Source organism: Triticum aestivum, chromosome 6A, assembly GCF_018294505.1.
Source record: "Triticum aestivum cultivar Chinese Spring chromosome 6A, IWGSC CS RefSeq v2.1, whole genome shotgun sequence".
NCBI lineage: Eukaryota > Viridiplantae > Streptophyta > Magnoliopsida > Poales > Poaceae > Triticum > Triticum aestivum.
The window spans coordinates 54,876,825-54,888,062 of record NC_057809.1 but is presented as its reverse complement, the minus strand read 5'-3'; the positions used below and the strand labels follow the sequence as shown (position 1 = coordinate 54,888,062).

At 56.7% G+C, this 11,238-nt stretch overlaps 1 protein-coding gene across 1 annotated transcript in view; it reads right to left on the bottom strand.

The window, feature by feature from the left end:
* Positions 1-9,254: 9,254 nt before the first annotated feature.
* LOC123130253 (cyclin-P4-1) overlaps positions 9,255-11,238 on the bottom strand; it is a 2,953-nt gene continuing 969 nt past the window's right edge. The window contains exon 2 of the mRNA XM_044550193.1: positions 9,255-9,744. Coding sequence (XP_044406128.1) covers positions 9,441-9,744 — 304 coding nt within the window. The 3' untranslated portion in view covers positions 9,255-9,440. The remainder of the gene's footprint in view (positions 9,745-11,238) is intronic.

Here is an 11,238-nt window from a genome sequence, read left to right as displayed (position 1 = left end):
AAGGAGTTAGTTAAACATTGCAAAGGGTGCCAAGTCTTCAGCTCCAAGCAACACATGCCGGCTTCGGCACTCAAGACCATTCCCCTCACTTGGCCCTTCGCCGTTTGGGGACTGGACATGGTGGGCCCATTCAAGACGGCGCGCGGCGGCATGACACATCTGCTTATCGCCGTGGACAAATTCACCAAATGGATTGAGGCAAAGCCGATCAAGAAGCTGAATGGGACGACTGCCGTGACATTCATCGCAGATATAACAACTCGCTACGGCGTGCCACACAGCATCATCACCGACAACGGCACGAATTTCGCCAAGGGAGCATTGGCACGTTTCTGCGCGACGCAGGGCATCCGGTTGGACTTAGCGTCCGTTGCCCACCCGCAGTCAAACAGCCAAGTCGAGCGAGCCAACGGCCTCATCCTTTCCGGCATCAAGCCCCGACTGATCGTACCACTGGAACGTTCGGCCGGCTGTTGGCTCGATGAGCTGCCGGCCGTCCTCTGGAGTCTGCGCAATACCCCAAACAAGTCAACTGGCTTCACTCCTTTCTTCCTCGTGTATGGTGCCGAGGCGGTCATCCCAACTGACATCGAGTTCGACTCGCCTCGGGTAACCATGTACATAGAGGCGGAGGCCAAGGAAGCACGAGAAGACGACGTCGAACTGCTGGAAGAAGGCCGGCTGTTAGCCCTCAGCCGGTCCGCCATCTACCAGCAGGGCTTGCGCCGCTACCACAGCCGGAAGGTCAGACCAAGATCTTTCCAAGAAGGAGACCTCGTGCTCCGGCTGATCCAGCGAATAGCCGGCCAGCACAAGCTCTCGGCCCCTTGGGAAGGCCCCTTTGTTATCAGCAGAGCGCTGGGAAATGACTCCTACTACCTGATTGATGCACAGAAGCCGAAGGCACGAAAGAGAGACGACTCCGGCAAAGAGTCGGAACGACCATGGAACGCCAACCTCCTTCAAAGATTTTACAGTTGAAATGCAGTATGTATCACGCTAACTTTTGTACTAAGTACGAGACAATAGGCCCCCCGAGGAGAGCTCGGGGACTGCCATATTTTATCTATAAATGAAGAGTATCATGCTTATGATCATGTCATTACATTCACTTTTTTCGTCCGGCACCGGGTTTGACTAGTCGGCCCGGGGACTGGCCGCCTTGAGTTATATTAGAAGTCCTACCCGCGGTCAGACAAGTAGTGTGCCGGCACCCAGGCCTTCTCTTGCCAAAAGTCGCAGTTCGAAGAACCGGCTGTCCAGCTGGCAAGAGTTAAAGGCAGGAAAGGACGCCCACACGAAAAATGGCTAGGGACTAACGGACTAATATAACAATAGCTGGTTTTTCTCCCACCACCGACCGACTACCAGAGTAGCCGGTCGGCCGGCTTCCAGTCACCTCGCTTCAATCTAAGAAAGCTCGAGTACTTGCCTCCCCCCCCCAAAATATATATATATATATATATATATATATATATATATATATATATATATATATATATATATATATATATAGCCAAGTTCTTCCTTAGCCGCAGGCTGCAGAGCAGCTGCCGGTTGGGAAGGCAGCAGCTAGGGGAAGGCGGCAAAGGAAACAGCCTAAAGATAAAAAGCATACGCGAATGGAAGCCAAACACACACACGATCATATTTACACAAAAGGCCTTCGAAAGGCCAGCATTCAACATAGTTTGAATACACCCCCAGTGGGTGGAACTGCGCAAGTTTAACAAAAATTGTTCAAAGAGTAACAAGCAGGAAAAGCAAGGACGGCAGACTAAGCCAAGGGAGCGACTGGCGAGTCGAGCAGGTCGGTAGAGACGGCAGTGCTGGCTGGAGGAGTGGCCGGCTGGCGAACCTCGGCATGATCACCACCTCCCGTAGAGGGCGCGCTAGCACGCGCCTCGTTGCTGGAGGCACGGTCAGGCTGGGGCTGGCTGGCCGCTTCACCGGCCGGCTCGACGTCTTCGCCTTCCTCTCCTTCGTTGTCTTCACCTTCATCGCTAGAAGCGATCTCCTCCGCCGAGTCCTCACCCGCTGCCGGGTCCAGCCCAAACCATTCCTCCGGCTGGGCAACGCCGTCGTCATTTATTTTAGGAGCAAAGACGCTGATGTCAGTGCACTTGGCGATCGTCCAGGCACGCTGAGCGGTAGTCGGCCGCACCTCCTCCATCTCCTCGTCGGCCTCCAGCCGCCAGGTGCGCAGCTGGTCCAGGTTCAGCCCGGGATACCAGGCTCGAACGAACTCCAGCGCCCGCCCAACTCCAAGCCGGGCTGCCGATGCCTTCCAGGCCTCGAAGCGGCCAACCGCAACCTCCAGCCAGTCGGCAGTCCGACTCGGGGTGCGGGGAATCATTTCGCCTGGCCAGAGGGCGGCCAACACCTGCGCCCCGGCGCGCTGGAGGCGGCGGAGCATGCGGTGAGCCGGTTGCAGTCGGGCTTGGACCGCCAAGAGTTGCTCCTCAAGCGTCCGGCTCGCGTCCGGCGCGATTTCAGCCCCCGCCTGCCGGCGCGCCTCACGGTGGGCCTCGATGGTCTGGGTGGCGAAGACGGAGTAGCTGGGGAAGTAGTCTGCACAAAGAACAAAAAGCACCACAAGTCAGAACACAAATCAGGGGGTAAGGGGCAAGCAAGGAGTGAGAAAGACGGCTTACCATCGATCAGATCCTCAATCCGGCCGAAGCCCTTGCTCAGCGCTTGTTTTGCCTCAGCCCAGCCCGCCGCTTCGGTCTCAAACTCGGCTTTGAGGGCGTCCTCGCTGTCCTGCGCCTTCTTCAGGGCCGCCTTGTGGCTCTCCTCCTGGTCGGCCAACTTCTTGGCCAGGCGGTCACGCTTCAGGACCAAGGCGTTGTAGTCGGCTTCCTTGGCGCGAAGGGCGGCCTGGGCCCCGCTGAGCTGCCCCCTCAAGTCGGCATTGGCTCCTGCAAGCATGAAGACAAAGGAAAAATCAATAAGGAAGAATTCGTCAGGGAAGATCCGACCCGACTGCTCAGCAGTCGGCCCGAATCTCGGGGACTACACCCAGTGGGTGCACTGACGCGCCCCCATAGGAGATGAACGAAACAAAGCACGCACTCCGGCTGCTGGTCAGGTCCTCGGTTTTCCGGCCCAGCTCCTGAGCCTGGGAGTTGAAGGCAGTAGCACGAAGGTTATGGTATTCCTGGAAGATCAGACAGGATGCAAGAGTAAGATAGCTGTCAGGACCTAGTAAGTTCCAAGCCGCCTGCTCAGCAGCCGACTCGGAACTCGGGGACTACACCCAGTGGGTGCGCTGACGCGCCCCCACGGAAGAAATCAAAAAAGCAAAGCAACCAAGGCCAGAAGGCTCACCCGGATGATGGCCCGCGTCGTGAGGAACTCTTGGGTATATCGCTGCAGCGAAGCGGCCTGGGCTTGAAGCCGGTTCCGGACCTCCTGGGCTGCCGTGTTCAGCTCGGCCGTCCCCCCGCTGGGCGTCCACTCGGACGTACTGGCGCTGGCCGCCTCCAGGGCCTCCGCCGTCTGGCTGGCGCCCGCAGCTCGGTGCGGCTCCGGCACAGAGGTAGCTCCCCCTGCGCGCCGGCGAAATGCCGGCTGCACCTCGAGGCCGGCCCCTGCCTCCGGCTCGCCCTCGGCCGGCTGCTCTGGCGCCGTGGCTGGTTGGCCGCTTTGGCCCGCTCCAGTCGGCGCCGTCTGCGGTGCCTCCTCCACGAAGACCACGTGGTCCTCCCTCCTCTCCATCACCGGCGGGTCTTGGTCAACCTCCTCCGACGGGGGCACGGGGATGTCGGGGGCCACGGCGCGGAGGGGACGACGAGCAGCGGAGGCTGGTTGTGCGAGGCCTCCGCCTCTGTCTCCGCGGCTGCCGCCTCCGCCCGGGCCTTGGCCGCCGCGTCGGCCTGCTCCTTCGCTGCCTGGGCGGTCCTTCGCTCCGCCGCCTCCCACTCCTCCCGCACCTCCCGTGCGTTCCGCTCCGTGGCCTCCATGAGGTCGGCGCGGGGATCCACGCGGTGGGAGCCTGAGGACCCTCTAGTCGGCCCGACTACGGAGCCGCCAGGACCTCGCTCGAGGGAAAGCGGTGCCCTGTCCAGCGAGCAAAGAAAGGTTTGGAAGAGTCTCAATCGAAGAGGACAACAAAAAATAGATATAAGATGTCTGACGACTTACGCCGAGATCGCCTGCGGCTGTTTCACCGCCTTGCGGAAGCGGGCCGCCTTCACGACCGCCTCATCCCGCTTGGTCGCCGCCGTGGAACCCTTGGATTTCTTCGGACGGCTACCGAAGTAGGTCGACGCGGCCCGGCGTTTCTGCGCGCCGCCACGGGCAGCCGGCGTGGCAGACGGGCCCGTGCCTTGATGATCAAGCGCCGGCTGGCGGTGAGGGGCGGCTTCGACCTCGTCATCATCCGCCCAGTCCTCGAGGCCGGCCCCGAGCCCCGCGCCTCCTGCCTCGTCGCCTTCCCCCACGATGGCATCTTCCATGGTGGCCGCCCCCAGGTCCGAATCATCGACGTCGTCCACCTGCGGTCGGGGAGGAGCTGGCGCTCTACCCCCTGCGGCCCTGGCCGTCGGCGGAAGAAGAGGGTTTTGCTGAGGGCAAACCAATTGATTAGAAGTCGGCCGCCATGAGGCCGGCTACAAAAAGGAAGAAAAGAAGAAAAATTTACGGCAGGCGGAGGGTTGGCGCGAGAATACGGCCCCTTGCCGTATCGCCAATCCTCGGCGAGCTTGCAGTTGGAGATGTAGTTCACCATGTAAGACACCTCGGCATGAGGCATCTCCCTGGTGCTCAGCCGGCACGGGTCGAAGCGGCCGCTCATCTGGCAAATCATGTGAGGCCGGCCTTGGAGCGGAAGTACTCGGCGCTCCACGAAGGCGGCCACCAGGTCGGCTCCGGTCAGACCCTCCGACTGGATTATCACCCGGAGCCGGGAGACGGCTGCGTTCCCGGCCTGAGACAACGACCTGGCCCACTAGCTCCACGAGGGTTGCCTCCCAGCCGGCGGGCCGGCTACGTAAGCCGGCAGGTTGACGAAGTCGCCTTGCTGGGCGACATTCTTCACATAAAAATAGGACTTCTACCAGAGCTTCACCGACTGGATCAGCGGGATGGGCGGGAACGGATTGTTCTCGCCCGTCCGCCTCATGGCAATGAAGGCTCCGCAGGGGACGGGCACGCCCGCGACAACGGTGTCGAGCTTGCTCTGGAAGAATTCTCCCCAGAGCTCGAGAGTGGGGAGAACCCCAAGAAAGCCCTCGCACAGGGTGACGAAAGCCGACAGCAGCATCACCGCGTTGGGCATGAGGTGATGCGGCTGGAGGTGGTAAAATTCAAGAAAAGCGTGAAGGAATCCGCTCGCCGGGAGGCCGAAGCCGCGCAGGCAGTGCGAGCGGAAGATTACCCGCTCGCCCTCCTCCGGTGCCGGCGAAATCTCCCTCGCCGGCGCATGACGAACCCGCACGTAGTTCTCGCCCGGCAGACGCCGCGTCCGGCGGAGGAACTCAACATGGTCCTCATGGACGTTGGAACCATCCCACGAGCTCGACAACGCCATGGGAGCGACGCGGCAAGGAACAAGGTGATGCGACGGCGGAGACGCGCGCGACCCCGCTGCGGCGGGACCAAAGGAACCGAGAGGTCCGACGGCGGAGCGGCGCGGCAATGGGTCGCTACGGCGGCGAAGGGAAGAAGAAGGAAGGTGAGAAGGGGCGGAGCGGGGGAGAGCGTGCGAGCCTTTGCCGCTCCCCCTCCTCCCCCTACTTATAGACCCGCGCGGCGGAGCCGAGGAGGCGTGGTATGGGGGAACGTGGGATCAACTGCGCCCACTCCCCCACGTCCCGCGATTATTGCGCCCTGATGGCGTAATAAACCGCCGCGGGAAGGCGAGCGGTCCGTTGTGGGCCGCAGAAGATCTATGCCCGAGCCGAGGCCTAGGAGTGGTGGGCCCAGGTCTGCGGCGGCGTCGCATCACGCGCGTGCTTTGGCAGGATTTCCTCGCCAGGTGGCCCGCGGGATGGCGCGCGGTCAGCTAGCAAGCCGACCCACGTTCCCGCCTACAAGAAACGGAGCTTTCCGAAGACGACGCGCATAAGCAAAGCCGGCTCCTCAGGATAGGAAGCTGACCAAGTTTCTCGTCCCTTTGTCAGCCTCGAAGCTCGATCAGCTTCGGAGACTACTGTCGGAGTAAATGACCACGGGTAGCCTAGCCGGCTCCCCCTGACCCTTCTGAAAAAATTACGAGCCGATCCGGCTCTCAAGAATCCAAGACGTGGGGCCGCCTTCCCCTTGCCGGCTGTTTCCCAGGCCGACTATCGGAAAGCGGCCCGGCTTTAGTCCTCATGAAGAAAGCCGCGGGAGGGCCGGCTCCAAGAAGCCGGCCACGAGAAGGCCGACTCCAAGAGGCCGCCCCCCATAGAGCGGTCAAGATCGTACCCTCGAAGTCTACGTCCACATAACGGCGATGTGACGGGGCATGGCTACAGTAAAGCCTGCCACCCCCAAATCCTGGAGCACGCCTGGCACAGTGCGCCGTACGGGGTGGCCATGACCCGTCCGGCGCGGCACTGTTGCCATGTTGACCCTGATGCCACCCACGACGGGCTGTCAGCGCGGCCCATGGGAGGTGGGCCCCTTCAGGCAGAGAGACACCCGAAGGCGGCCAGGCCTCCCCCAGTCGGCCCAAGACAGGGCCGGCTCCCCGCAGCCGGCTTGCCTCCTCCCTCGAAGGATGCGCCCCATTAAGGAGACAAGATGCGGTGAGGCTACAACGATCGCCCTCCAGGCGGCGGCACTGTAGCCACGCCCACCTCGGCGAAGCCCTCGTCACCAGGTTGAGGCAACAGTAACCAGCCACCGACAAGGCCCTGGACGGTGGGGCCTGCCTGTCGACCAAGGAGCCGGTAGCCGGCGGGACCCACCAGCCGGCGGGCCCCAGCAGCCGGCGCAGAAGCCGGCGAGCGTAGACACCGACTGCTGGGGCCCACGCCCAGCCGGATTACCATTGTACCCCCGGGGGGTGGGCCTATATAAACCCCCCGGGGCACCCATGCAAAGGGTTGATCTGAGCTAGTTTTAGACACCACATAGAGAGGAGAGGAGAGCAAGCCGTACCCTTCTTCTTCCTCTCGCCAAGCAGCTCAAGGAGCATCTTGTAGCCACTCGTTCATCTAGTGATCATGCGGAGACCCCGCAGAGCAGCAGTAGGGGTGTTATCTCCACGGAGAGCCCCGAAGCTGGGTAAGATTCGCCGGCGTGCATGTCTTCGCCTCATCCCGCTTCCAGGCACCGGCGATGTCTTACTGGCTCCCATAATGATAAGCCACCCGTTGGCATATGTCGCACCTACCACCCAACAGCCGCCGCGAAGGCCGTGATGATGCCTCCTCCCGCGACGGCCGCGAAGGCCAACTTGGAATCAACAACTGATGGTCGAGCACTAGTAGAAAAAGGGTCAAACGTGAAGCACATTAGTGCCGGTTTGATTTTGGCCCGGTACTAATGGTACCATTAGTGCCGATTCGAACGGATTTGCATTAATGCCGGTTCGTGTTGAACCTTTAGTACCGGTTCGTGGCACGAACCGGTACTAAAGGGGTGGTGGCAGGCTGGCGTCAGGCCGGGGCCCCACGATCACCTTTACACGAACCGATACTAAAGGTCTAACCTTTAGTACCGGTTCGTGCCATGAACCGGTACTAAAGGGGTCTGACCTATAGTATCGGTTTGTGACACAAACCGGCATTATAGGGCAATTTTCAAACTCTACCCCCCCTCCCCCCCGTGTGTCGCCATTTCAGTTCTGAAAAAATCAAAAGAAAATGATAAAAACTTCAAAAAATAAAATCCTTCGAGAGGTAGTTATATTACTACATCTACTAGTTAGAAAAATTTAAAAACTACAATTTGGACATGTTTTGCAAAAAGTGTAGGGAAAATGTAAAACGGCTATAACTTTTGCATACGATGTCGGAAAAAAACGTATAATATATCAAAAAATTCAGCACGAAAATCCGCATCCGATGGAGATCGCCTACGGCCTGTTTGGATTTTTTTTAGAATTCTCAAATTCCAAAAGGAAAAGAAGATATGGTCAAATTTCAGTTTGTTTAAAAAAATTTGGTTAAATCTGGTCAAACTACTTATTCAAGAAGTATTAATGTTACTACATAATTATTCAAGAATATTAGTGTTACTAAATAATTATTTCAATTTTTTGAATTTTGGTCAAATCTGGTCAAACTATGGTCAAACTTATTCAAGAAATATTAGCGTTACTAAATAATTACTGTTTTTTAGAATAATAGTTTCAAACTCAAACGGTGAAATGTGTGACTTCATGCTCAAGCTAAACTCCCGAGGGTTAATAGGATTGACATCTTACTATTGTCAGGAAAACAACAAGTGCAGACTCGGAAACGAAGGAGAATAGAACCCGAAAGTTAAGCGTGCTCGGGCTGGAGTAGTGAGAGGGGTGGGTGACCGGTCGGGAAGTTAGATGATTTGGAATGAGTGATCCACACTTGAGCAGTTAAGAAAGGTGATTAGAGATTAAATCATCAAATAATTCAAAAATAAAAAAATTCAAAAAAAACCTTTAGTATTGGTTGCCAGGGCGCGAGCTCACGCCACGTGGTGGCACTTTAGCGCCGGTTCGTGCCGAACCGGTACTAAGGGGGGGGGGGGCTTTAGTGCCCACCCTTTAGTGCCGGTTATGGAACCGGCACTAAAGGCCCTTACGAACCGGCGCTAAAACTCCGTTTTCTACTGGTGGAGTCAGATTGCATGGAGCTAGCAGATACGATGAACAATGGTGGCTTCATGGCATCAGGCGCTGCAGGAATTTATCTGGATGAACTAGTTAGGCATGTGATCTCGGTCTCACCTTCGATGTGCATTGAGGAGCCGCCGGCATCCATTGTAAGGTGGATGGTGGACGATGTAATAGTTTTTCAATTTAATAAAATTAATGAACTTAAAAAAACAATGTTGGCTTCTCCAACGACATTCTTGTAATTTCCATCAGTTTTTATTGCCTTGTAGGTATGCCACTTTTTATCCATGGCGAACGCTTTTTCATGACAGTTTTTAGTTACTTCCTGAGATCTGACAGCTTTAAACGAAAAATTACCTTATTCTGAAGAAAAAGACTGTCATGTTGTTTTGAAGAAGTTGTCATCCCCACACAACTAAAACTGCCGGCGAAATTGTTGGGAATGCCACCCCCTCCCAGGAAACGTTTGCCAGCTGAGAGGGTAAAAAAATGTTTCTGCCAACCGAAAGCAAGTTATTTATCCATAGCTCAAAAAGATAGAAATATACACATTCAATTGGCAACGAACTGTGGTACACCTCACCCAGAAGTTACAAAAAAAATGAAAAAGAATTGAAAGAATCGCAACGCAGGCATCGCCCATTTTGCCCTCTGCACACGGAGGCGGGCTCGCTCGTACGTTGTCTCCGTGTCATTGGGTGATCTCGGCCACCGATACCCGAGCAGCCGCCGCGAAGGCTGTGATGGTGCCTCCTGCCGTGACGGCCGCGGTGTCCTCTTCCTCCTCCTCCGGCGAGACCGAGACCGAGGCCATGACCGCCGGCGGCGTGGTGGTGGTCATCATCTCGCCCTCGAGCGCGGCGCAGTAGGATGTGAAGTCGTCGGGCGTGACGTTGAGGCGGAATCGCAGCGCGAAGAGGAACTCCAGCTCGAGGCCGTTCATCTCCCGCAGCTCCACGCCGCCCACCCGCGCGAAGTAGGCGTTGTTGTAGTGTCTGCATTCACGCACGCGTGCAAACATCATTAGTCTCTTTTCTTTTACGTTGATGCATTGTGGGAGTAGATAGATTGTAATCTAAACATTGTATAATTAACTAGTGCAATTATGCAGGCAATTATACAGGCCGATCTAGCGTGATAGTAACATGGAACTATGCACATGCGTATGATTAGCGGCTAAGTGCACTTGTTAAGTACTCCTTTCGTAAACTAATATAAGAGCATTTAGATTACTATTTTAGTTATCTAAACACTCTTATATTAGTTTACAGAGGGAGTAGTTGTGGGAGACGAGCTAGCTCGTTCGCTAGTGGTGTTTGGTGCTGCGCTGATGATGTAGCATTTCTGAGTTAGGTGAGCGATCGAGTTCATGTGGGAGGGCAACGCCGTAGCGACCGGCCGGACGGACGGACGGACGGCCCAGCCGAACGTCGATCGACCATGCGCCTGCCTGCCTACCAATGAGGTGGGTGGTCCTATACATTATTTCATTTTTTTTTCATCCGGAACAACGTAACCAACGAATGTACTCACGTACTGCGCTGCGCTGGCTGCATTTTTTAAAAAACTCTTATACAGGAACAATTATTAGTTGAAACGCCTCATGATCGCCTAAATAAAGCGAGCCCTAACTTTTTCTTCAGGGGAGGTGAGCCCTAACTGAACTATTCTTCTTCATTGCTTCCCTAGCAAAACAAATATCCCTCTCCCACTGCGGGCATGCGTGAGTTTGGTTGGAATCAAACGGAAATACGGTGCAAAGCTACGCATCATCATCGAGACCGCGCCACCACGGCTGTCACTCCTACTTACTTAATCTCATCTTCTTACAATCATTTTTTTTTAATCTCATCTGATCTAGAGGGAGACAAAAAAAAGGGCGGCGGCTGCTATCCGCTTCCAGCTCGACCGGCACCGCACTCTGGCAGCGGCTGTGCCATCCGCGTCGACCGGGGGGAACGGGGGTTGTGCCGGATGAGTCGGACCACACAGGTAGGCAGGCAGGCAGGCCGCCACGTCAGATCCCGGGACCGCCCCACGTGTCGGCCCTGCTCGGCGGCGACACCGACGCATGGCGGACGCGCGTTTTGACCCGGGCGCCCCTGCCGACACACCACCCTCTGCTCCAGCCAGCCAGCTCTACGCGCCGACAGCCCACAGCACACAGGCGAGATGGCTCATGTGTCCTGTCAACAGCTTCTAAATTGGACTCGTTCGATCTGAACAAGAAGCTTCTTCATCACTGTATTTTTACTAAGCTGAGAAATGAAGTGCGCAGGTGCTCGGTCGGTCCGGTCGGCCGGCATGGACGGTACGCTCAGTCGGTGATGATGCCACGAAAATGCACTGGCAGATGAATCGATCCGAGCGCCAGCAATAACGCGGGTGCGTGGTTAATCGGCAGGCGGTCAACTCTGCCGTGCGAGTTGTTAATCTCTTTCTCTCGGAGTACGCGCTCGCTACGTCGTTGGTTCGAGAACAATGTACTC